The sequence below is a fragment of the Ochlerotatus camptorhynchus genome, unplaced genomic scaffold (assembly GCF_037179485.1).
Source record: "Ochlerotatus camptorhynchus isolate MF236.1 unplaced genomic scaffold, CSIRO-AGI_Acam_v1.1 ptg000025l, whole genome shotgun sequence".
Classification (NCBI taxonomy): Eukaryota; Metazoa; Arthropoda; class Insecta; order Diptera; family Culicidae; genus Ochlerotatus; species Ochlerotatus camptorhynchus.
In genome coordinates, this window is record NW_027040517.1 from 1,739,015 (window position 1) to 1,766,146 (window position 27,132).

General features: G+C 38.1%; 3 protein-coding genes across 3 annotated transcripts; 1 reads left to right on the plus strand and 2 right to left on the minus strand.

Moving 5' to 3' along the window:
• Positions 1-8,328: 8,328 nt before the first annotated feature.
• LOC135707791 (dynein intermediate chain 3, ciliary-like) lies at positions 8,329-10,387 on the minus strand. The gene is made up of 5 exons (XM_065229682.1): positions 9,304-10,387; positions 8,829-9,242; positions 8,637-8,766; positions 8,474-8,557; positions 8,329-8,399 (listed from the first exon to the last, which is right to left on the minus strand). The coding sequence occupies exons 1-5, from the start codon at positions 10,375-10,377 to the stop codon at positions 8,329-8,331; spliced, it is 1,773 nt and encodes a 590-aa protein (XP_065085754.1). The 5' UTR covers positions 10,378-10,387.
• A 3,394-nt stretch (positions 10,388-13,781) lies between these two features.
• On the minus strand, positions 13,782-15,326 carry hdm (hold'em). The gene is made up of 3 exons (XM_065229564.1): positions 14,438-15,326; positions 14,223-14,376; positions 13,782-14,151 (listed from the first exon to the last, which is right to left on the minus strand). Exons 1-3 carry the CDS (start codon positions 15,324-15,326, stop codon positions 13,782-13,784), a joined length of 1,413 nt encoding a protein of 470 aa, XP_065085636.1.
• Positions 15,327-16,829: 1,503 nt separating this feature from the next.
• Positions 16,830-22,441, plus strand: Dph1 (diphthamide biosynthesis 1). Its single transcript, XM_065229587.1, has 3 exons — positions 16,830-17,283; positions 17,338-18,116; positions 22,067-22,441. The coding sequence occupies exons 1-3, from the start codon at positions 17,043-17,045 to the stop codon at positions 22,385-22,387; spliced, it is 1,341 nt and encodes a 446-aa protein (XP_065085659.1). The 5' UTR covers positions 16,830-17,042; the 3' UTR covers positions 22,388-22,441.
• The last annotated feature ends 4,691 nt before the right edge of the window (positions 22,442-27,132 follow it).

Below are 27,132 nucleotides of genomic sequence, written 5' to 3' on the forward strand. Positions count from 1 at the left end.
ACAAAGTTAAATTTGAAATATCGTGTTATACGTTATGGTAAATATTCTTCCGTACATCGAATGGTGATCTGGAATATCTTCGAAGTGAAAAACACTAGCAAAGATGCATTTTAAACAGTGACAATTTTGAAGAAAAGAAATAGATTTATTGAATATTTAATATATGCTTGACACTAGACCGATAAAATTTATGCCAGACCGATGATTTTTGTTTTGCACTTGTTGTATTTATGAGTAAAAAGCTGTCATGAGACCTTGAAAGCTGACACCCACCTTTGCTTTTTATGGTTGTGATGGAAAGAACCCTTGAATTGACAATTTTAAAGCCAACATTGAGTCTTGTTCTACATAACAGATGCGTGCGCGTAGTTAAAAATCAGTTCCTCTTTTATTCATAATTAGGTTCCAAACATATTCACCCAACTTTCGGAATCTTATTAATGTTAGTCATGGTAAAACAACTATAGAAAACAAAGTGCACGAGACATCATAGATCATTATGTTGCGCACTACGACAGACAAGTGGCTTTCAACTGAAACTTATTTAAGTTAGCTTAACTTCAGTTTATCTTTTCTGTGTTCAATTAAAAATCTATAAAATAGCAAACGGTGTAGAATAAATGGAATGTCAATTTGATTGTTCCATTGCAGCATTTTACATTACATTTAGCATTATGATTTACAAAATTTGTTTTATTCAATTTCGTCTCTCATCCCAAATGCCGCCACCTTCCTTTTCACTCCACCCATCAAATTTTGATCAATCGATTTTCCCAGTGTTTTTGTTATTTTTACCCAAATTTACTTCAACTCCAGCTCTGTTTTAATACTTTTGGGATGTTTGCGAAGTTCCGTCTTCATAAATACCCAGAATATTTCAATTGAGCGAAGTTCCGGTGGGTTCATATTTTTTGGCACAAAATTGACTCCTTTGGCTCGGTACCACTCCAACACGTTTCGAGCGTAGTGGCAGGATGATAGATTAAGACAAGAGTTGATACTTTGTGCTTCCTCATGAATGGCAAGATACGCTTCTTAAGGCACTCTTCCGTGTAAATCGCACCGTTGATTGTTCCGGAAGTGATGAGGGGAGCGCTTATTTCACCACATTCGCAAATCGCCTGCCAGATCAGGAACTTCTTTGCAAATTTCGATAATTTCTTCTTTCGAACATCCTCCGGAACATCGAACTTAGACTCTGCAACAAAATATTCTTGTCCAAGAAGTTGACGGCCTTGACGTAAGTTTCGTCATCCATCACGGATGCAATACGATTTAGTGAGCAGCTTCTTGTAAAGTTTCCGGGTGCGGGTTTTCGCAGTGATGTTTTGCTTTTCATTCCGATTTTGAGCTTTTTGCACCTTGTAAACATGTAACCCAGCACGCTTCATGGTGTTCTGCACAAAACCAACTGACACCTTGGACTTTTTAGCGACATCTCGAATTGACATGTTTGGATGGTTCTTGAGCTGTTGCACCACTTGCCTGGCCCGAGGGGCACGCACTAGTCTTTCAATACTACGCAGCCTACTGACCAAATATTTAAAATCTTGTCATTACTGCTTTCATTACTTCAAATACACTCTAAATTGCATTAAATACTTTAAATACTAAAAATATTTAATGCTTAAATTATTTTCAAAACATTTAAATTATTTTCCATTACATTAATTATCGTTAATTATATGTTGATTACTTCCAATACCGCTAAAAGTATTTATAATCAAATGATTACCCAAGTAACAAATCTAGAGCTGCTTGGCTATATTCAAAATTTATAAAGGTTTTATTGCAGCTGCAACCATTACCTACAGCTTTATCACGGTCATATACAATGCAAGTCATGAAACATTCTTATAGCTATCTACAAAACCCCTATAAAGCTAATTAAAAAACCAACTGATGCTTATGCTATTTTCACTTATGAAAGGTTTTATGATTGCTTTGAAGTATACAAAAAAGTAATAGGAATTGCCCTTATAAAACCAAAAAATAAATCCTTTCGTTGCTTTATAAGTAAGCGCAATAAAACTAGTTGGCCATGAAACAGTTATTTTAAAACAATTATAAGCATTCAGTTGCGACTTGTCAGAAATGTAAATAGGTGGTTTATTTTTACAACATAGAAAAGAATCAAAACTTTCCGGTACTTCCAAGCGGAGCGCAAAGAAAATCAACAAAATTGTTAGCATGAGCATGAAAACATTTCGTGTATACGTATACGCGACGTAGTGTGCGTAAGAAAAACGTCAGCAATCTCCATGATTCTTCCGTTCTCGCTCGCATATACATGGGGTGACACGGTCGAATCTTGGTCGAAATGGTGACAGTCCTAGGGCAAAAAGGTTGAAATCACGCATAACTTTTCATAAAGATTGATGTACCATTCAAAACTTTTCTAAATGTTTGTAAAATTCATCGGTTGCACCCGTAGAATAGGAATATACATTTGCCCTCAAATAAAAAAATGAATTCAAGCTGAACATTGCATTAGGTCCTAAGTAATATTGACAGATTCGCTTCGTCAACTTTCTCTTTGCATCCCCACGGTCATGTAAAGACATTCCCAGGTATTTTCAGCACATAAATCGATAAAAGAAGCTTTTATCTAGCATCCAATACGACAAACACATCAAGAAATGGTTCTGTGAATAAGTTATTAACTAAAGAGAAAGTCGACGAAGAGAATCGATCAATGTTACTTAGGACCTAATGCAAAGTTCAGCTTGAATTGCTCTTGTAAAAAGAAAATAGTTCTCGTAATAAAATCATGCATTATGCTTTTCTGTTCTGCTTTCATCCCATGCACACTGGGCCAGGAAACTCCGAAACGAAGCATTTCCGCGAGTTGGTGTCTTCGGCAAAATTTCTCGTCATAATAAGGACCATCTATTGACATAAACAAATAGTTCAAAACTCTTCCGCAAAGATGGTGTCACAATCTAACTTCTTTCTCTGGCGTTTTGGAAACTTGATGTCTTCGGCAAAGTTGTTTATCTTGACAAAATGAACAGCTCTTTCAAAGACGAAAAATTTCCACAGTCTACTGGTTCCAAGTTATATGGAGTTAAAGAAAAAAATGTCGAAAATATGGTTTTTTTCTGTTTCGGTTTTTTTTGCTTACAGCTTTATAATGTTATATTTTTCTCTTATGCAAATACATTAAATAAATAGCTTTTGTGAAGAAACATACTGGATTAAGCTTCAAATTTCAAAGATATTGTTGAAAACACGAGAAAATAAACATAATTTTTGAACATTAATATCTCTCAAAGCGCAAAAAATCGCAACCTGACATTTTCAGCAAAAATTAAGCAATACTCGATAAACAAAATATCAAAATTTGAGAGAGGTATATTTTGGTGTTTTGTAGATTTCTTCATTTTAATGGAACATTATTTTTTTCTATAACTTTTTTAATGCATTGAAATGGCGTTTTGAAGACTTGACGACTTTGGCAAAATTGTTTATCTTGATAAAATAAACAACTCTTCTTAAGACGTTAAAACTTCACAGCCTACTGTTTTCGAGGTAAATTCATTTAAACAATATATTTAAAATTTAAACACTTATTTTCACATTTTTTCTGTAATTTCACATAACTCGAAAACAGTAGGCTGTGAAGTTTTAACGTATTTAGAAAAGTTGTTTATTTTATCAAGATAACCAATTTTGACAAAGTCGTGAAGTCTTCGAAGCACAAATTCAAAAAAGCTATAGAAAAAAATCAAAAAATTTATAGAAAAAAATCATGTTCCACTAAAATGAAGAAATCTAAAAAAAACACCAAAACATACCTCTCTCAAATTTTGATATTTTGTTTATCGAGTATTGCTTAATTTTTGGTGAAAATGTCAGGTTGCTATTTTTTGCGCTTTGAGAGATATTAATGTTCAAAAATTGTGTTTTTTTCTCGTTTTTTCAACAATATCTTTGAAATTTGAAGCTTAATCCAGTATGTTTCTTCACAAAAGCTATTTATTTAATGTATATGTTCAAAAATTGCATAAGAGAAAAATAAAACATTATAAAGCTGTAAGCAAAAAAACCGAAACAGAAAAAAAAACCATATTTTCGACATTTTTTTCTTTAACTCCATATAACTTGGAACCAGTAGACAGTGGAAATTTAACGTCTTTGAAAGAGCTGTTCATTTTGTCAAGATAAACAACTTTGCCGAAGACATCAAGTCTCCAAAACGACAGAGAAAGAAGTTAGATTGTGGCACCATCTTTGCGGAAGAGTTTTGAACTATTTGTTATGTCAATAGATGGTCCTTATTATGACGAGAAATTTTGCCCAAGACACCAAGTCGCGGAAATGCTTCGTTTCGGAGTTATTAATTTTGCTCCGCTAGGTTGCATTCCTGACCCAGTGTGCAATGTAAGCATTAGACATTTTAAGAAATTGCGCTTGGTGTTTTTCTTGCCTGCTGTCCTCTGTCGCCATATTGTCATTGGAATAAAATCCAAGAAATTTCAATAAAATAATGGCTAAATAAGAGATCCGAAATGAGTTTCAGTGTGCATTGGTATGAATTTATGTATTGAGATCTATTTTCAGTAAAATTAAGGTGATTACATCAAATTCATTTGATTTCTGAAACAATCTTTTTTGTTAACTTGAATTATTTTGGAGGCGCATTTATTTAACACTCATATTATCTCAATATACACGATAACATTTCAAGCGCATATGTTTTGGAACTTCTAAAAAGTAATATATTGTCTTTAATATTTTCACTAATGTCGCCATGAAACAAAATTGATTGCATGGTGATCTTGACACACACTCCACCTATTTTTACCGCTAAAGATTTCCATTTGGAAAAAAAAGTTTCAGCAGAACAGAACAACAACAAGCTAATTTATGACGGTTGCTTTGAAGCCAATAAAAATTAAATTGGCTTTATAACTGATTTTCACCAAAGCGTAATAAAACTGCTTGGATACAATATTACTCTTATAGAGGCTATGAGAACCTTTTGTAGAGTATGAGGCTTCCTGACAAAAGGTTTTAAGACAGCTTTATTGTTATTCTCAAACATGCTTTATAAACCTTATCAAGAGTGGTCCACTAAGCTGTATGACGATCTTATAACGGTTATCAAAAGGTTGTGCTGGAGCTATTAATTTTATTGGCGGTTTTATGAAATTGATCTCAATAGCCACTAATAGAGTGCAATAAAACAAGAAATGCTACTTGGGTACTGTCCTCAAAGTATTTAAATTACTACGATGTATTTTAAATAACATGCACTCATACCTGGTAGTGCGCGACCCTCGGTCTGGCCACTTTACTGTCCATTGGACCACTTTTACGACCACTCCCTTCCTTCCTTTGGGCAGTAAAAGGTTATCTGCCATTTAATTCCACTTAATTAATTTTGGTATCCATGACAGATACGTATTTGGACTACAATGTGCAGTCTTCATCAGTGTCATTTCCACTAAAGAACTTATCAAAACCTAACCCACTTAAGTATTCCTCCTCTACAATGAAGCTACAATGTGTAGAATCGGAACCCAAACAAAAAAACCAAAGATTTAAGTAACCTAAAGGAGAAAAACCGATGCAAATCTCTAATAAGGAAAATTTGCTCCTTGAAGGTTCTAATCACACGAGACAGTTGTATGTGCAATTCCAAGCTTTTTAGCGATCCATCGGTGAAACGCCTCTGGATTTTGATTGTAAGTGCACACATTTTCTTCTTCTTCTTCTTCTTCTTCTTCTTCTTCAGTCCTTTATTTAACATCGGTCTCTATTCCGCCTATCGTGCCAATCACCGACGGACATCAATTACCATCCATTGACGGCAATCGAATGTGCAGGAAGGCAGCTTCCACACCTACGTAGGATATCGTATCCATTCACAACACACGTGGGCCGGGACCAACGACTTTACTTCCCTTCCGAAGGAAGACGTGACCAGAGATTTTTATGCCTCAGAAAAATCCCACCGACCTCGGCTGGGATTGAACCCAGACCCATTGGGGTGAGAAAGCAGTCGCGCTTACCACTACACCAACGGCACCGGCCACATTTTTTTCACGGACAATTTCTCATTTCGATGACATGAGTGGAACCTTGGACGGGACTTGACAATCGGGTAGCGATTTCGAGCCAATTCGCTGTCAAATCCGAGGCAGTTTCTGATTGGTCGATTTTACAGTAGCAATCGTGGAATAAAAATAACAGAGAGATCGCATCAATCTGGCTGGCAGCGATGCCGGAATCAATGTTGACGTCAATGGTGTTGTTAATCGTTTATATTTGCGAAAGGAAAGTTGAAAAATTGAGTGCACTGCGTGTTTAAAGCGATGGATATTGTTGTTTGTTTATGGTTGTTTTTATTGTGTTGAGCATAAATGATGAACATGCTGCTAAACTATGGTAGAAACTCCGAATAAAATCCAAATTAAAATAGAAAAAATATTTTACATTTCGGGCATCTTTGGTCAACTCTGTCAAACACCACACACTCAATTTTGAAATCAAGTTCCAGCAAAACAAATTGCTGAACAGCTTCCAGCAAAACAATGTTCTGCTGTATGTTCAGTAATTTGCAATATTTTGCTGGATGCTCAGTAACGTGTGTGAGCTTTCAAACTATCACCCTTCACTTTCCCGCGTATTCTGTTTTGCAATTTCAACAGTGCCAGCTATCATTAATTACAGGTAAAAACAATGAGAATAATTGCAAACTTATTGTGAACTCTACATTTAATTTAAAATCTTGTTTGTAATATTTCTATTCCCTGCTTTAATGTAGCTGCAACAATTGCCGGATTAGATAGTCAATGAGTATCGTCCAGTGTACGATGGATCGAAGGAAAATATTTACCTTTCTTAAATTATGAACAACAGTTATCGTCTAATTGTAATTTTTATGCGAAATTTAAAAGTGCGTAATATAATACCAAATTAGATTGTGTTTTATTTAATTTTTAAATGCAATTCCAATTCAATCGTATTACAACAAATTACTGATCTTTCAGCAAAATCATTGCTTCTCGGGTTTGCTGGATATCCAGTAAATATTGCTGATGTTTCAGTAAACAGCTGTCACTTTTACGTCGGTTCATTTTGCTGGTCGTTCAGCAGCAATATTTTGCTGGAAGAATTGCTGATTTTACAGCTCGGCAAAATCCAGCAAAACTTTGCTGGTTTCCAGCAAAATAAAAATAGTGTACACGCACAACTTTCCGAAGGGCACTCTTCAAAAACATTGAGAAGCTTGAGAAGCTCGATTGTCAAGTCCCGTCCTGGAGTGGAGCTACTGTTTGAATAACTATGAAACTTTACAGATGTAAACAATACACTACGAATAAGATTTACTCAAATTTTCTGGTTTTTTACTCGTATTGAGTATACGTATACATTGTATGCGGTTCAGAAGATTTTCGGTGTGCCATTTTTATCGAATACATCCTTTAATATCGTTGTCTTCTTCAACGCTTCACTTCTTGATCGAAAGAAAAGAAAATCGCCACTCGATCAAGCCAAATTCAAAGGTATTACTTGTATGATGTCGCATTCCACAAGTTTTAATCCAAATAAATAAAAAAAAAAATGGTTTGCAGCCATTAGACTCAATTATTTAGAAAAACAAACCATAATTAAAATCATAATTCTAAACTATAGAATTATTTAATTTTGGTTAGTAGTTAAATTCCAATAAGCTTTTGGTGCGCTACATCACAACTGGCATCACTAGTGTGCATCTTTCAAAATGTAAAGATACAGACAAGCCCTGGAATCTGGTTGTAGTTTAGCAATCCTCAAGGTTATGCTGGGCATTGGTAGTTATTTACTTGTTAATATGTTATTACAAGCTAATTCAAATGCACTTTTGGTCCACATCATCACTGATCTGGCAACATTAGTGTGCATCTTTCCAATGAGGTAAAGATCCAGATCAGCCCTGGGACCTGATAGCCTAATCAAACTACCACAAGGTTTTGCCAATGCCCAGGAAATACATACCGAACTTTATCATCAATGAAATGCCAAGGCTGATATCACATAGTTTTCCAAATGATAACTGGTTTTTAATTAGGATGTCACCCGATAAGCGAATCAATTCAAAAGGAAAATGAGCTAAAGTGTATTCCTACCTGAATCCTTACAAGTGTTTTATTACTGGGCCGATAATTGAATCGATTGAAGAATTCCCCACTTTTTAATACTCGCAATTAGTTTTTTTTTAATAACATGTATCTACAACTCGCATGAATAATTATAAATATCAAAGCAGCATATTTGTAGTCGCTTAAGCTTTTTTCCTCTGTCTATAACGTAAGACAAATTTTGAATGTATACAAAGATTTACTCAGGATTTTCGTCGTCGGATAAGGCTTCTTCCTTGACTTGTTTTGCAATCTTTCTGGGGTCATATTCTGAAAATAGAAGGGAAAAACCAATAATGTCAAGTTCAATGCCCCGGGTTATGCGCTAGCCCAAAATCACAAACCTTGATCATATTCATCCGGAGAACGAGATTTCCTTTCTTTGTCAAGCATTTGAAGGTACTCTTGTTCGGCAGCATCACATGCAGCTAGAATAATAATAAACAAAAACCAAGGCAGTTAATTGTGATCTTGAAAGTTTTGAAATCTTAAAGCTAAAAGTCTCACATTGGCATTGGAATAATTTCGGTTTCTCATCGACATTATCTTCCTGGCGGTGTAGGCTACGAACTTTAAGCTTCATTTCGCGTGATTTGGCTTCGAGTATCTTTTCACGACGGTTTTCACGTTCCAACATCTAGAAACAAAATTGAGAATTATGCTTCCGGAGCGAATAAAAATCGTTCTACATCACCGTACCGCTGTTACCAATGGCTTATCATTTTTTATGGACGTCATATTGTCGGACATTTCTAGCAGAAAGGTGGCTCCTTTGCTGCTGCCAGCTCCTACCAAATATCCTGCCTCGTGAGCACGCAAACACTTCAAGCTCTCATCACAGACCTTGATGCTTAGAATTGGTTCACTTTGCTGCTGTAGTAGATCCCATGCATCCAGCACTCCATCTACACGGCTCACATAGAATATTGAATAGCGCGTTGGATTCCACACCCCATCTGTCAGCATAACCGAATGGTGTTTGGTCCAAATGATAGAACTTTCGCGACAATCTTCAGACCAAATGCGTGCAATCCAATCGCCGACGGTAAGAAAGTTTTTAACAAACGCTGGGTTACGTGTTAGTGAGTAGATTGGTCCAGTGTGACATTGAAGCTAGAAAAGATGCAGCTTTTTTTTATAATAATAGCTCTTAAATATATATCAACTGTCGTACCCTATATACAATTTTCTCTTGCGGGGATTTACCCTTACGGTTACAGGAAAACAGCATTCCTTGTTCCGTTCCACACATGAATCTGGTCGGAATAGATGTTTCATACTCCAGGCAACTAACTCCATAGGAACGCGAAAGGTCTTGCTCATCGGATTTGATGGGATCCATCAACAGTGTGTCGATAGGTTGTGATAACTTTCTTGTATCCCACCACTTGACCTGACTGTCCGAAGACCCAGAAAAGAATTCGGTTCCGCTCTTCGAATTGATCCACAACGTTGAGTTCACTGCAGCCCTGTGCGAGTGTTCGCGTTCGCTAATCATTACCGGAGATTTTTCGTTCCTGGTATCCCAGGCAGCTACTTGGCCATTATACATCCCGCTTACCAGTGTGGTAGGATCCTTCTGATTGTATTCCAAGCAAATCATAGAACTATATGGAGTGAATCTCAACAATGGAGCGTTCGGATTTTCGATTTCCCATATATAAGAACAAACAGTTTTTCCGCTTGTTTCTTGGAAGTTCATGTTGCAATGGGATACGGCTATTTTTGAGCCACCGTCAGGAGACCATGAGAGATGAGTTACTGGCTGTTTGTAAATAGAGGGATCTCTATAAACATTCAAAGTTCTTGAGCTACTTTTTTCCATTAGTGGAGCAGGCTCCAATCCCTCAAAATAGTTCTCATAAATATTTACGGCGTTGTTCTGATAAATACAATGCTCCATTGGTTTCATCATTGTAGTCAACTGACTCACGTAATTCTCATCTTTCTCAATCTTCCTGCGATATCGAACGGTTTGCTCAGGGTCCAAGTAATTAACATCTTTTGGCCATCCGCCCTCCGAGTGCAATATTCCACGATTCTCGTATTCCGCACTTTCGGTATTGATTTCGCTCAACGCCATCTGGTGGCTATATTGTGTGCCCAGGTGTACCGGATCCCGAAGGATGTACTCCTTGAAAAGATCATGGTTAGCAGTTTCCGAGAACTCGACCTTGTTCTTGTCCGAAAACAGGCACTGGCGACCGAACTCACGGCGTTCTTTCTGATACGGGTATTCGATATCCATTTTTGGGACCTTAAAATCACAAATCCTAGGAAAAACTCTGATCAAATTTCAGAGTACAACTTGAAGAAAATTTCCTTCTTTTGTCAAGGTTGTTTACTTCCGTTCAACTAGCTGGAAGCGTAACGTAGTAACCGCGAAGTGATGGATGGATCACGCTTGTTGATTTGGTACGTCGGAGTGCGCCTGTCCCTATAGCATCCAAACGCACGTGCTTACAGGTGTTTACTATCGTTTTCACTCCACGTGGGCCAAACTTGATTGTTAATTTGTTGTCAACTTTGCATTCCGTTTATTAAACACTACTTTGACGATTTGAGAATAAAGTATTTATAAGCATTAAGCTTATAGCAGATTTACATTTAGACGAACATCTAATCTCATGTTCGCATTAGAAAACCAATGTGAGCAATGATTGCTGCTTATCTAGGACTAGGAAAAACTCATTAGCGTGAATTCAAATGTTAGGATTGAACTATTCTTGGCATGTCTACAGTGAACTCTGATCATACTTTATCAATTGCTTCAAAGTAAACCAAATTTCTATAACTAATTGAAAACTATTAACAAATGAGTAATTTGTGTGCAAAACTATGCATGTTATGCATAACGTGTGCCGTGATCCATGATAGCATTTCCGTATAGCATAATATTTATTTAAAAATGCCTATTTAGGAGTTTGCAACAACAGGTCTTCGGAGTAGTAAATTCCCAACTGACCGATGGCTGTAAAAGCGGATTTATCTTTCTAATTTGGTACTATTTATATGGAATGACTACCAAATCAGAGAGAGAGATCACCCTTAGCGTGCCTAACGTCAAAATTAAATAAATTTCGAAATTAAATTAGTTCGAAAAACATGATTTCTCAATCTTTTCTGCAAAACAAGTTGCAGTTTGTTGGAAATCTATTCAAGTTTTTGAATCCGTCAGGAAAAATATGGATCAATACATGGTTCCGGAGTTAATCCGGTTTGCGTTGGGGTCACTCTGGGATGGCATTCTGCTTTACTGTTCTGTAATAATTTACACACGGTGAACATAATATGTTCCCACTAAAATGATGTAATTGGACCAATGGCTGCTATACCGATGGTCCATGATCACATTGAGGATTCCGGAAAAGATCTGGTTCCCCCGGGGAAGTGGCAAATTCTCGACAAGAACCATTACTTTACCTTACCAATCAGGCTAAGGCCTTGTTGTCCTCTGCTGTCCGAAAAGTCGTCTCCACTCTACTCGATCCATGGCCACACTTCGCCAGCCTCGTAGTCTGCGAAGGGTTCGCAGGTCGCCTTGCCCGCTGCACGCCTCTTCTTCTTGTTCCTGTTGGGTCGCTTTCTAGAAACAATTTCTCTGGGTCGTCGTGCGGCATTCTAACGACGTGCCCAGCCCACCGTAGTCGCCCAATGTTTGCAATGTGGACGATGGATGGTTCTCCCAGCAGCTGGTGTAATTCGTGGTTCATTCACATGCTCTACGTTCCGTCATCCATCTGCACTCCACCGTAGATGGTACGCAACACCTTCCGTTCGAAAACACCAAGGACGCGTTGGTCATCCACGAGCATAGTTCAGGTTTCGTGGCCGTAGAGGACCACCGGTCTAATCAGCGTCTTGTAGACAGTCAACTTCGTGCGGCGGTAGACACGATTCCCAGCCATAATGCGTCTTTGAATTTCTCTGCTGGTATCATTTTCGGCGGTCACCAGTGAGCCCAAATACACGAACTCATCGACCACCTCGATTTCATCACCGTCAATCTGAACGCGGGGTGGGAGGCTAACATTGTCTTTGATGCGTTGATGGCAAATCCAATCCGCCTAGCTTCAGCCTTCAGTCTGATGTACGTTTCCGCCATCGTCTCAAAGTTCCGTGCCATGATGTCGATGTCATCGGCAAAGCCAAAAAGCTGGATAGACTTCCTGAAGATCGTGTAACTCGTGTCTATACCTGCTCTTCTGATCACACCTTCTAACGCGATGTTGAATCAAAGATAAATAGCAGACACGAAAGTCCATCACCTTGCTGTAACCCCCTTCGAGATTCAAAGGGACTCGAGAGTGTCCCCGATATTCGAACAACGCACATCACCCATTGAATAAGGCCACTACTGGCCGATTTTTACAAAATCATGAAGTTTATATGTCGCACGACGAGTCATCAGACTGGATTCGAACCAAGAACCTTGAAATCACTAAACCTTTACTTTGACCACTAGACTATCAGTACTTATATAAGAAGGAAAGCAAAAGGCGTGTAAGAGATACCTATGTAGTGCGGTTTATGAACACGGTTTGCCAAGTACGTGTAACGCTTTTAGCGGTCTTGATTCCTCTGCATTATGAAATCATGAATTTCCATCCCGAAATCATGAATCATTGTTACAATTTCATGGGATGGCAAGTTTTTTCATTTCATGATTTTTTATTCATGAAAATGGAATCGGATTTGTTTCCGTGTAGTGTGATCATGGACTGTCAATAAGGCCATTAACAGCCATGTATTGTATCGTAAAATCATGAAGTTTGATATGTCGCACAACGGTTTTGGTTTTTATTAAGAAATTGGCCACTTCCCCGGGGCACCGGAACTTTGCCGGGATGTCCAATATAATCATAGACTGCCACTGGCCAATTACATAATTTTAGTGAAAAAATATTATGTTCACCGTGTGTATAATTATTACACAACAGTAAAGCCGAATGCCGTCTCACAGTGACCTCAACGGAAACCGAAATAACTCCGGATCCATGTATTGATTCATAATTTTCCTGACTGATTCTAAAACTTGAATAGATTCCCGACAAAATGCATTTTGCTTTGCAGAAAAAGATGAATAAATTGTGTTTTTAGAGCTTATTTAATATTGAATCTATGCAAATTTAGACGTCCGAGGCTTACTGAAGTGTACAGGTGATATGTTCCACTAAGGAGGATTATAAAATTAATGTGAATATTATAAAACCTATAATTCTTCACTTTAGTAACGTCAATCCCCATGCCCAGCGGGAGAAAAAATAAATTGAATTTTCAACAAAACATGAAGGTAATTTGCATTCATTATAGAAACTCTTGACTGCATAATGAAAGCTTAATATGACCTCAAACTTATTTTGCAACCATTGAAATGAAAATGTATCCTTAGCCAAATTTGAGCGCTGAAGGACTTCATTTTCTCGGACTTTGTTGAACCAATCATTCACCCTATGTATACAGTGAACAGTAAATGCTGAGCTTACGGTGTAATTCAGAGGTTTAAGGAAAACAATATTATAATATAATTACCGATCTGTGCAAAACCGGAATAATGTGTATAATACCTAAGTAATGAACACATTTTTTTTTCAATTAGAATACATAAATGAGTAGGTATTATATCAATAGTGAAAATTTCATTCTCTATTTCTAATATACTTTAATTTTCATCTCAACTTCATGAGCTTTAGCGACGCGGCACTCTACAATGGAATAGACCGTCTGGAAGCGAATGGGTGACTTCCGTTTGATAACCAGCTTTAAAGCACAGCGTTCCAACAAAAAACACCACTTAAGTTTTCCTTTTTGGACGTCTCCCATTTTGAGGAATGCCTCAACGTTGCAGTTTAGTGTATTCTCGGCGGCCTGACTAACCAATCGACAGTTGGCCAGAGTGCCCGTATGGTCGGAGATATCAACAGGTAAGTCGAAGTAGGTGTTGATGTTGTAAGGATTAGGCAGGCACTCGTCCCGAGGACATTTGGGATCTGATGCACGTAAAAGAGATTTGCAGTTCAAACTGAAATAGGAGTGAGCAATGATAAATAGAACAGTTTTCTTGAGATGGTTCAGCAAGAACAAAATACTTGCCATTTACGACTTGTTATCTTGGAGCAGCCATCTAAATCGAATTTGGTAATTACGGCGTAGCATAGAGCAGTGAATGAATCCTCTTCACCCTTCAGGTCTCCTTCGGCTCGGTCTTGAATCTGTTGCACTGTCATGATGGTTGTGATATTCACCGCTACAAGAAAAAAAAATCTTTAAAATACATGCCAACTCGGTTACCTTAGTGTATACTCAACGATCGGTTGTTCCGGACGTAAGTGAATGGGTGATATCTGATTCCTGAAGCGGCATTTTCATCACTTGTAGAAGAAGTTGATCAGCTTCTTCGATAGCGGGGTCTTCAGTAATTATAGTTTTGCCACTCATCCCAAGGCAAATTGATTTATAATACTGATTATACTCGATTCGGACGTCCATTATCAATAGGACCGTCGTCAGAGGAATCCACTTATCAATACGCTTTATGTATTCGTCACTCCAGAACTTCAAAGACATCCCTCCGTGGCTAGCATCCATCACGATAATTTCTCGAAGATTTTTTAGTTTTCCATTCTTCGAAAGGACAATCTGTTTTCTGGGTCTAATGCTGCGAACCACCACTAGAACGTTAACGTTCTGGCCGTTGATACTTTGACCACCGGCAGCTATGTCAGCAAGAGGATAGGTGTCCGACGGTATTACTGGGGCGACGAACACTAGCTTTCTCATTTGATGAAGTCCAACTCCTTCGTATAGTTTGATGCTGCTTTCGCCATTTTCCCCAAGCGTTAGGCTGTACGGAGATGTTGATCTAGGATTGAACTGCTCGGATTTGTCATGGGACGAGGGCAAAACCTTTGGATTCGTAATATTCACCACGTCTCCAATGTGGAAAAGACTGTCGTAGGAATCGATCATTAGCTGGGACGCCCAGATAGTGCAATTTATCGTATCCCGATCGCTGTCTCGGACGGTCACTGTCATGACGCCACGACCGGCCGAGGAGTCATTTGCGGAACGCTGCGCTGAAGTGGACTCAAAAAATTTCGGATCATTTTTCGCAATTATGACCCCGGTGATGATGAAGTTGCGAGTATCTTGGTTTAGTTGGTTGATGCGTTTGGTTACGATAATATCCGAGGACATTGTGCCGGTGTGAAGGATAACGAATATGCAGCACACCAAAAATGCTTCAATTCAAATTTGAAATTTAAACACGTGGACGTTTTAAAACGGAGAGAACACCAATATGTAGAACTAATGCATTAGCGTAAAGCCGATGTCAACACTTTGAAAATTTGGTGAGCAATGCTCGAACACACGCTAAATTGAAAGTCCCAATTTTTGAGTAAAATTTTACGCATTTTGTAGACAAGCTGCTTCAGCATTAAATGGATTACTTTCTATACGAATACGTATACGAAAAATATTTTCAATGCTAGAGATACACGGAATTTTCAAATAATTTCTCAGAGATGGATATAGATGTAATATTGTTGGTTAAAAAAGGTGAAGTGCACGTTTACGTCAAATCGTTTTGTTGTCTTCGGAGCACTTATTTATTGCTTTATAAGGAATAAGTGCGCTGAGGAAAACAGAACGATTTAACGTAAACGTGCACTTTTATCACTTTATAATTGAAGAACGTGCTTTTTTGTCCAGTTCGGTGAGAAATGCCCAATATTGTATCCGCTTTTTACAATAAGTTGGGTTAACCTATTTTTTCATATCTCGTGGTGGTTTGTTTGCATGAACTTAATATTTTTTTCTAGATATTTTAGAGAGGAAGATTTTTTAAAAGACAATAGTCGGATAACATAAATTTAATTAATTTAATTAAAAACTCGGATCCACTAACAGGCAAAGGTAAGCGGATTCATCGCATTCATTCGTGACGTCAGCGTGCAGCATCCTATTTCATCAATAATTGATAATAATTGATGTAATAGGATGCTGCATGCGATGCGATGAATCCGCATTTCCAGAACAACATGTGAAAAGGGCATACAAGCTTTTTGTAAACAAACCTTCTTATGCCCTTTTCTCGCCACCCATATGACACCAACGCAAACCTTTAACATCACCGGGTAGGGGACACTTTCTCCTTCCCGATGATATTGCTGGTTTGCGTGGGCGACCCTCGGTTGGTGAGAAAAGGGCCTACAAAGGTTTGTTTACAAAAAGCTTGTATGCCCTTTTCACATGTTGTTCTGGATTTATCAGTTTGACATCCAGTGGTATTGATTCATCTATTTGAATTACGCTGATCGATACCCCTTTTTTGTTTTGCAGGCGCTGTATCATAGACGAGTGCACGGATGGATTTGAGTTCACTCACTCGACAAAAAGTGACACAACAGCGGGGCCTTGTTTACTAAAAATGAACACATAATATATTATGTGTTCATTTTTAGTAAACAGGGCCCCGCTGTTGTGTCGCTTTTTATCGAGTCAGTGAACTCAAATCCATCCGTGCACTCGTCTATAGAGGTAACTGTATTATCGTATTACTACAACTACACTGTATTCTAGTACTACACTTCCATTCTTGACATTCTTCTATTTCGGTTTGTTTTGGGTTGCATTTTCTTTGCTGTTTCTTTCGCCAATCGTCATTCATTACTCGCGTGCAGTTTGTCACGTAATCCTTGCTTGGATTGCGGTCGTAGAGCCAGCATACTTTCGTTCATTGATCTTTTTACAACTCCAGAGCACTGATTCTTTGTGCTAATATCCGATCGCTAACGGTGAAAGGTGAAAAACTGTTGTATTTTAGGACGTTGCTTTCTGCAGAAAGGTGGTGAAGTTCAGTGGTTCATGTAGAGCAAACCTGCTGTAGAAGATAGTTCAACAGTAGACACCATGGCAGCAGTAGCAGTGGAACAATTTACGGATGTAAAAATCGTGAAGGCCAAACCTGTGCGAAAGGTGTTCAAAGGAGCAACAAGAGTAATCAACAAAATTCCACAATCTCTTCTTAATGATCCGGAGCTGAATGGCGCAATCAGTGTTTTACCTACTAACTATAACTTCGAAATTCACAAGACGATCTGGCGCGTCCGGGAAATGAAGGCTAAACGGGTCGCTCTGCAAATGCCTGAAGGTAAATTCATTGTCATTTGCTGTGGACAAGGTTCTATTTCTCATTTTTTTTTAGGATTGTTGATGTTTTCACTAGTGATCAGCGACATAATCGAGCGATTTACCGAGGCGGACACGATAGTCATGGGCGACGTTACATACGGGGCATGTTGCGTTGATGATTATACAGCCAAAGCCCTTGGAGCAGATCTGTTAGTTCACTACGGTCACAGCTGCCTTATTCCAGTGGACCAAACTGTCGGCATCAAAGTATTGTACGTTTTCGTGGACATCAAAATAGACGCACTGCACTTTATTGAAAGTGTAAAGCTCAATTTTCCCAAACAACGAAAGCTAGCGTTGGTCAGTACGATTCAGTTCGTAGCCACACTTCATGCATCGGCGAAGGAATTAAGAGACGCCGAATATGACGTACTCATTCCCCAGAGCAAACCGTTGAGCCCGGGAGAGATTCTTGGCTGCACGGCTCCTCGGTTAGCAGATGAAAGGACTCTAATCTACCTGGGCGATGGACGGTTTCATCTCGAAGCGGCGATGATTTCTAATCCTTCTATAGAGGCCTACAAATATGACCCATACGAGAAGAAGTTTACCCGTGAGCATTACGATCACATTGAGATGCGAAGAAACAGGAAGAAGGCCATCGATGCCAGCAGGGGAGCAAAAAAATTTGGACTTATTTTGGGAACACTGGGACGGCAAGGATCTACTAAGGTGATGGAACACTTACAAAAAAGATTAAAACAGCACAATCGGCAGGCGGTTATCATTCTTTTGTCGGAGATATTTCCCACTAAACTGGAGCTATTTAAAGACGTTGATGCATTTGTGCAGGTAAGTGTACCATTTTATTGTCGATATGTTGATTGACTTTAGTTTATATTTATACATACGGACTTGCAACACTTTCAGTTGTCTCGCTACATATCTTTACAAAAATAAGTACTTTATATAGCAGTACTTTACCAAACTTTTAATAAGTGGCTATTCTCTAAAATACATACTCTAATATTTTAATGCTGAATAGTATTTACCATTCGATAATCTAATCAGGGATGCAATCTAAATTGGATAATGTAATCTTATTATTCGCCACTTACGATTTCCGATGTTTAAAAGCGAGGTTAATATAAGGTAACTGATTATGTTAGAAAACAATGAAAATTTAATGTTTTTCACTTGTCTAATTGTCAGACAAAATAAATAGAGTGTAGACAACAAACGCAGGAGACAACAGACGTTGATATTTATGCTTATTGATTTACTAACCAACAAAAACCTTAAACCCATAAAAATGTTGGTGGTTAATGTCATGTATATATTATAAGGAAAATTGTCATGACATTAGTTTCCTCCAAACAATTTGTATGGTGACATCTCTGCAGTAACAATGTACATTTACCACTAGCTGTTTGACGGTACTTATAAAACGGAGAGGTACGATGAAGTTTGCATTTCTTCGTCGACATTGTTTGCTCATATAATTGAATCATTTATATGAGAAACCGCATAAGTTCATTTGCTACAAATACTGGAAAACAGCAAAAAACCGATTCGATCTTCTATGCTGTTAAGCTACTAATCAATATTTTGGACTCACATTTAAAATGGTTTCTCTCAATCAACTTTTCTGATATTTATAGGAGAGGTGTATTAATCTTAGTGGATACCCAAATCTGCTAATAGGTCGTTTTCGACAATCATTCGTTGGATTTTTAGAAAGCACCAATTGGTTTTTTGACAACCATTCCGAGTGACTCCGCACCACTCATGAAGATTGTAAATTTGGTTTCCAAAAATCTTCCAAAATGGGTGCTCCGCGTAAGATTTCTACTCAGGAGCTCTTTTGAGTAGAAATCTTACGCGGAGCACTCATTTTGACAGATTTTTGGAGGTTGCTTAAAAAGCTTAAAAAGCTTAAAAAGCCAGTTCAGCGAGCAGTTCAGTTTCCTTTTTTCAGCGCGATAACGGGGGATCGAACGACTCGGGAAGAATCACAAAGAGCTTGAAATTTTATAGAGTGTTAATGCGGGTTCTGTACCACCATGTAAGTAACGATAAAAGATTTTTCACAGATGGGTCAACCATAAATGCTTCCACTGGATTTGGTGTATTTAATCAATTTCAAAGCGCCTCTTATAAACTGCAGAAACCATGCTCAGTATACGTTGCGGAACTCGCAGCTATATTTTACGCAGTAGAGCGTATTGCCTCACTACCTTCTGACCATTATTTCATTTTTACGGATAGTCTTAGCTCATTGGAGGCTATTCGTTCAATGAGGCCGATGAAGCACTCCTCGTATTTCCTGCCTGAAATACAATCGAAACTGAGTGCTTTATCTAACTGCTCCTATACTATCACCTTAGCTTGGGTCCCATCTCATTGCTCAATTCCGGGTAATGAGAAAGCGGACTCGTTGGCTAAGGTGGGCGCTATGGAAGGCGATATTTTTGAGCGACAAATCGCCTTCAACGAATTTTTCTCCATTGCTCGTCAGCAAGTCCGCATCAGTTGGCAACACAAATGGAATGATGGTGAATTGGGAAGATGGTTACATTCTATTCTCCCACAGGTGTCGAACAAACCATGGTTCAAAGGGTTGGACATGAGCCGTGACTTTATACGCGTTATATCAAGGCTTATGTCCAATCATTGCTCGTTAGACTCGCACTTCTATCGAATTGGGCTCTCAGGCAGCAATTTATGAGCGTGTGGCAGTGTTTATCACAATATCGAGCATGTTGTTTGGTCGTGTACTTTACACCGTGTTGCCAGATCTGAGTTATCCACATTCCTCAGGGCCCGAGGAAAACAACCCGCGATACCCGTTAGAGATGTCTTGGCGAGCCGAGATCTCGACTATTTGAATTTAATTTATGTGTTTTTAAAACGGATAGATCTGAGGATTTAGTAGTTAGTGTCATCTTGTGTTCTCCCAAGTTGTTAGCTGCCCATCGGTGTACCCCCATGTTTGTCTTTTTCATCAGAGTGTCGCTTAGTTCGAGATCAAGAGCACATTGCTCTCCAAACCTTGTGTTTACAATCGCTTCCCTGCCATCCATTTGTTACAATTTGTCACCCCTAACCTCGAGATAGCCGCGAGTAATCGGCCCCCGCTTTACTAACTTTAGTTTTAAGTAATTTTGTAATCTAATCAATGAATATTGGCTCCGCAAAGCTATAGCAAATGAGCCTGGAAAAATAAACGCATTATAAAAAAATGCAGGTTCAACGGAAACAAGTTTATTCAACTAGCTTGATCTTCTTCTTCTTTGGATTTGTCGTCCCTACTGGGACTTTACCCCGGCTCTTAGCTTAGTATTCTTTGAGCACTTCAACAGTTATTAATTGGGAGCTTTCTAAGCCAGTGTCATTTTTGCATTAGTATTGTTATGTGGCATGCCACGGAAGTCGGAAATTTGTCGACCTAAAAAATTCCTAGACATGACCGAGAATTCAACCAAACCGCTTTATAGCTGCGCATTAACCGGCTGAGTTAAGGGAGACTTGATTCAGAATTTGAATTGGTAATACAATTTTATAAAGATTGTTTGTTAGGAAAAATGCTAGATTAAAGAACCCTCATAAACGCGAACCATAAATTGACCTTACCGAAAATGGTTAAAAATTCTTTATAATCCCTGCTAAACTTCAACAGAAACGGTTATGGAACTTTAAATGAACGTTTGTGTGATAAAGTTTTAACCTTAGGTATTATGGTTTTTTGGAAGTGGACCTTTCAAATAATGGGTTGTTAAGAACCATTACCATTCCAAATATAAGAACCTTTGATGACTTTAATGGTAATGGTTATGGTAGTCAGTTAGGTCCATGAATAGTTTTGTAACATCGATCAACTTTATGTGGAATATATTGCGAATGGGTTGCCTGTAAATTAGTGATTACCAATTCACGATACGTTTCACGTAAAGCTGACTGATAATACAAAACCATCCATGGACCTTACTGACTACCATAACCATTACCATTAGTTCTCAAACCATAAGTTAAAAGGTTCTAATATAGTTCTCTTTCCGAAAATGTATGGAGCAACCAAGAATTTGGAATGGTCTTGACAACCCATTATTTGTAAGGTCCATTTCCAAAAAAAAAAACCTTAACACATAAGGTAAAAATTTTATCACACAAAGGTTCATGTAAAGTTCTATAACCATTTCAGTTTAAATGTAGGAGGGATTATAAACAATTTTTAACCATTATCTGTAAGGTCAAGTTCTGGTTCGCGTTTATGCGGGGGTACAACGGTACTACCATACAGTTAACTCTACGACCTGAAGGTCCCAAAGAAACGTGCTCAATTTTTTGGCTCAGCTCTGGTACTATCTTCGGTCCCAAGCTATTCGATGCACCCCTCGAAACATAGGAAAAAAGAGTATCTCGGCCAATGCATTGGTAATGGTTGATTTTTTTTCCTGGCACAATGTCAAATACCTCCGTAAGGATTTCTTCAAACAGTGATTGGCGCTTGAAGACAGGTTTCATGTTTTTTTTTCTGGAATTTGTAAAATGAAAACAAAAACGATCTTTTTCAACGACGAATAATGGCAGTTTAACTGAAAAATGAAACACTTGTAGACACGACATTCGGGGTGTGACCAATTATTGCACATTTTTGGTTGCTAGATGTGATTTTTAATCTCTGAATTCCCAGACATGATCAACAATCCAAGTTGATTAAAATTTACAAAGTATAACATTAAAATATCTATTACATATATTCTTTAACTTTTCTCCTCTCATCTCTATCCATATATTTACAGGTGGCATGCCCGCGACTTTCCATCGACTGGGGAACTGCATTCCCGAAGCCGCTGCTGACACCGTATGAGCTCTCTGTAGCGCTTGGTGACGCGGAGTGGAAATTGACAGACGACAATAAAATCACCAATGGACAATCTCACACACAAAACGGCCAACCTAAAGTGGCAGAAGAAGTATATCCGATGGATTTCTATGCCAACAAAAGCCTAGGCGAGTGGACACCCAATCATAAGCCGTTGGATATTTGTGAAAATTCTCTAGACGGGGGATGCTGCGGAAGGTGTACGGAAGAGAAAAACAAAGAAAAGAAGCAGTACTAGGTATGGCTTTCTGGAAACTATCTCATGTGTGGATAAATAGATGAATGAATGCAATCGGCATGTGTTGCATATTATGCTATATATCACTTCCATTTCCATATGATATATGTCGGGTTTAAACCTTTCAGCGTTGCTCATCACGTTCGCTCAATTTTGGATGTCACCCAAGGATATTTTCGACTGCATCGCGAAATTTATATCTTGAATGGGGCACATAAAAATCCGTAATTTACACAGTCATCTGAGCGTACAGAATTTACTCAAGCAGCGATACCATGTGTTCAAATTTTGATATGCCACCATCTGTTGTCACTTCTTAATCTCTCAAACAGAACCATTTTCATGTTGGGATTCACAATCCATTAATTTGGAGAAGAAAATATTGAATCACTGTGATGGCATACAGCCAATTGTCAAACTATTCTTGCCAACAACGGTGTGACACAATTGAATATCGTTTTGAAAATGACCAACCGCAGTACCTACTGTATTCAGCTATAGAAAACAAGATCATGTTGTTAATGTCCCATGTAGGTGACCATTCTTGGCGAAATGCAGCGCAAGTCTCTTTTTTCACTTGGTGCCGCCGGTATGAATCTATTAAGCGCAAATAAATTGTCCCTGTCCATTCGTGAAAGCTGTAACAATCTCATTTGTTGAGTTGTTTATTTATAATGCAGAAGATGGCTGTTTAATTTATATCCATTCACGTTGAAATGTTAGAATTTCTGTGGTTCAGATAGATGGTCGTTGAGAAAACGACCTTTCTTAGGATTCCATTGTATTTCACCTGGCTTGTCTCATGAGGGGTTTTATAGATCAAAATACATCGTTAATATCTGCCGTTTTGAAATCCTGTATGGGTAGGGCGCTGTATGTGTTCTGTGTTTTGAAAACATGTGAATTTATTTGTTTACCAAACCTTTTAACAGTGGGGTCGGTAAGCTACTGTGCAGCTACTACATCTTTCACAGACATCCTTGCACCCAACCTTGAAATGAAAGATTCTATCACAGAATTGCTTAAAAAGTATATAGAATTTCTAATGTTTCACTGCATGATCAGATGCTGTAATGTAGTCGTGAGAAGGTTTTTTTGACGTAGGACTACGTCTGTGATTTCTATATGGGGATACACTTTGTGAATACCGAAAATGGAACATGTAACAAAATTATGAAAGATTTTGAACGTTAATAACTCAGCTGCCCCTGGACCAATTTTAATATTTTTATCACCAATCGATCAGATATATTTCTACGCATCTGTTAAATTTAAGACTTTATCATTTTTCAAAATGCCACTATTGAAAATTGCACGGTTGCCTGCAAGCAGCGAGCTGGATTCAGTAGCTCTTCGTGAGTTGCTGTGGGCCATCTATGTCAAGCGCGTCATACTAAAGCGTATAAGCAGAGAGAATCCCGCTCAAATTCCTTTTCCTACACAAAACACAAGCTCCTGCTGAAGTTAACAAATAACATTTATTATATAAGACCACGTAGTCCTACGTCACCATTGCGTACAACCCCATATCTGTCCCTTGTAGTTTTTTAGATCTTTTAGACATCTAATGCCCCCCCCCCCGTATAGCTCATCTTCCGTACATTTTTTTTGAGCATTATGAACCGTAAACACTTACCATGACCTCCGCCCCTAAAATGTCTACGCAGTTTATAAACAGCCCCCAACGTTTGATTCCCTAATCGCGGATTAACTTTTAATGGGGAACACCTGTTGAGATCTCTTAAAAAAGGGTATATTTTTAGAACATTATAATAAATGCAATTACTTCGGATTTTCAGTATGTTATTAGGCACCAGTTTAGCTTTATTTTCGAAAAATTTCAGCCCGAAATATAATTTTTTCCGCTGTTGGCAGCCCTGCAGACAGATGTAGTCCATCGACTATCGCTTGCGAGACAGCGTTGTCAGCATTAAAACAACAACAAAATCGAAAAATTGGAATTTATATCCGAAAAATCCTATGTTAGATTTTAGATAATTGATTTTTACATCGCGGACAGAAGGTAAAAAAATATGGTTTTGCAAAAAGGGCTGCCAACAGCGGAAAAAATAATATTTTGGGCTGAAAATATTCGAAAATATAGCTGAAATGTTGCTTAATAACATACTAATATAATAACCCGAAGAGATTGCATTTATTCTTTTCTAGGAATTTCACAACCTTTGAAAGAATTCTCAGAATACTTTTCAGAGTTAACTTTCGGAGATGAAGTAGCCCGTGGTAAAAAAACCTCCTTAATAGATTAAAAAAAATCTCAGTTAAAGACTGAACAGGGTGGCGACTACCTGGAAAACCTAGAATTATCAGGAATTCTAAATCTCCTGAAAAAGTCATGGAATTATCAGGGAACTCTCGAAACAATCAAGGAAATTTTTACTACTCTAAGAATGCACAGTTTAAAATTTGAACTCTAATCTGGTATTTTAATATGAATTCCTATTTCTCTTAATATTTTTCATCATAAATTTAAACGTATACTTCCCGCTCATACCGTTTCTTTTGATCATATAAATCCTGTTTCAATAACTCGTGCACTCAAATCGATTCTTTAATGATAAAAAAAAATCTTTTTGGGACAGTTATGCGTAGAATTTCAACATGGGACAGTTAGACTTTTTGTTTTTTAATAAGCCTATCTCACCCCAATCAATCCCAGTCGGCGCAATGAGGCATAACATCTCTGATCACACCTTCACAGCACAAAATAAATTTTAATATAACATCCAAGAGGATGCACTTCAATTATGTCGAAAATCTCATGTAATTTTTATGGCCACAAAAATAAACAAATGCAGTAAAAGCAGCGTAATGTCAGTTCATGCACTGTATTAATGATAACTTTGTCCTTTTTGGGAAGTAATCTTACACCATATTTTTGGCACGATTGAAGTGTATCCACTTTGATGTGACATTAAAATTATTTTGTTGTTGTGTTCCTTCGGAAGGGAAGTAAAGCCGTTGGTCCTCGGTCCATGAGTTGATGGGTCGGTTAGCTAGGGCTCAGGGTGGGAGCTGCCTTCCTGGCGTCGTTAGCATTGGTACTCATGGTGGTGCGATTTACATGTTTTCTATTTTCATTCGAAAGTTTATTTAAAAAGTATTGTTTTATGAAAAAATGGGAAAAATGTTCACAAGTAACATGGGACAGATATGCGTAGAACGGCAGAAGAACGCATAGAATCTTTCCAAAAATAATTCTTTTTGTATGATTTACGTAAATTGGACTGCATTTCCATTACTAGCTTATGAAGCACGCTGCATGCTCAATAATATACAAACACTACTACAAACAGAGAGTAGCAATTTCAAATTTGTATGTTTTGTGGAAGCTAACATTTGTGCCTTTGAAGTTTCACGCTAAGGCTTCCTTAGAGTATCACCTTAAGGAGCGCCACCAATTTCCAATGCTTTTCTTCATCAACGACATTATTTCACTGCGCACAGATTCAGCAGAAATTCTCGCACAATTAAACTATTACACACCTTAGAACACGGAATTCATTTTCTGAAAAATCGTGCAGAACAAACTATGAAAAAAAAATAGCCCAATCATATATAGAATAATGCGCCTGTAACAATATAATTTGCATTGTAGAACTATTGACATCACTATGTCCAAGCAGCAAATAAAACTTAAGTTTAAACAGAATAGAAATAATACATAGTATGTAAGTAAACTTTCTAATAATCATTGTGCAGTAGTCTACATTGGCTTGGCGAAATGAATAAATGAATAAATATAAAAATGTTAACCACGACGCCGGGGCTGTCCACCTTCGGGCCTAGTTGTTTTATTGTTTTATTGTTGTTTTACATCAACAGGCTGGATGAAGCCCCAATGATGTTAACCTTATCAACCATGGTAAAAAAATACATTCAAGCATGGTCATAACATAAAAAACATTACAAAACATATTTTATAGTTACTCCTGCCGGCGAAAAACAGAAGAAAACTTTCGACGGAAGCGCATCACGGGAGAGATGAAAGTCGAAACAGAAGCAACTCTGTTGAATGTTCTCTGCAGTCCGCAAATCGCACCGTGTGCTCCATAATTTGTGCGACGTAGAGGCAGTCTTAGCATAAGGTTGTTACGAAGCGGTCGGGGTTGAACATTCAGGTCAATTTGCCTCAGGATAGCCTCGCAATCTGTCCTTCCTTGCAGGATATCGACCACGGTTAGGGCTCTGCTTGTGTCTCTTCTAGTCCGGAGAAGTTCTAGGTCACGGCTTTCGTAACTGGGTAATCGAAACGGATCATTCCAAGGCAATCTACGCAACGCAAAACGAAGAAAGTGACGTTGAACAGATTCAATTCTCTCGGCACCGTTGTTGTAGTTTGGGTTCCAAACCGCTGAACAATACTCAAGCGTCGATCGAACAAGCAAACAATAGAGAGATTTTAGACAGTAGATATCAGTGAAGTTTTTAGCTATCCTAAAAATGAACCCTAAAGTTCTTGACGCCTTATCAACAACATATGCAATGTGTTGCTTGAATGAAAGCTGTGAATCCAAGATCACACAATCACACCCAAGTCTTTCACCTGATTCACGCGTTCGATTGTCGAGCCAAGCAGGTCATAGCTAAATATTATCGGTTGTTGTTTTCGTGAGAACGTAATAGCAGAGCATTAGGCTGGGTTCACTACCATTCTGTTTAACCTGCACCAGCTAGCGAATACATTCAGTTGACGTTGAAGAAAGTGACAGTCAGCAATGGAGCAG

What these genes read in the sequence shown, in the direction of transcription:
- LOC135707791 (XM_065229682.1), bottom strand. Translation starts at nt 10,377, where the DNA reads ATGGATATCGAATACCCGTATCAGAAAGAACGCCGTGAGTTCGGTCGC. An exon ending in ATAAGCCATTGGTAACAGCG is followed by an intron (nt 8,767 to 8,828) that starts GTACGGTGATGT and finishes TTTTGTTTCTAG; the next exon opens with ATGTTGGAACGTGAAAACCG. An exon ending in TCCGGATGAATATGATCAAG is followed by an intron (nt 8,400 to 8,473) that starts GTTTGTGATTTT and finishes TTCTATTTTCAG; the next exon opens with AATATGACCCCAGAAAGATT.
- hdm (XM_065229564.1), bottom strand. Translation starts at nt 15,326, where the DNA reads ATGTCCTCGGATATTATCGTAACCAAACGCATCAACCAACTAAACCAA. An exon ending in TACGTCCGGAACAACCGATC is followed by an intron (nt 14,377 to 14,437) that starts GTTGAGTATACA and finishes TTTTTCTTGTAG; the next exon opens with CGGTGAATATCACAACCATC. An exon ending in AAGATAACAAGTCGTAAATG is followed by an intron (nt 14,152 to 14,222) that starts GCAAGTATTTTG and finishes CTCCTATTTCAG; the next exon opens with TTTGAACTGCAAATCTCTTT.
- Dph1 (XM_065229587.1), top strand. Translation starts at nt 17,043, where the DNA reads ATGGCAGCAGTAGCAGTGGAACAATTTACGGATGTAAAAATCGTGAAG. An exon ending in CGCTCTGCAAATGCCTGAAG is followed by an intron (nt 17,284 to 17,337) that starts GTAAATTCATTG and finishes ATTTTTTTTTAG; the next exon opens with GATTGTTGATGTTTTCACTA. An exon ending in ACGTTGATGCATTTGTGCAG is followed by an intron (nt 18,117 to 22,066) that starts GTAAGTGTACCA and finishes ATATATTTACAG; the next exon opens with GTGGCATGCCCGCGACTTTC.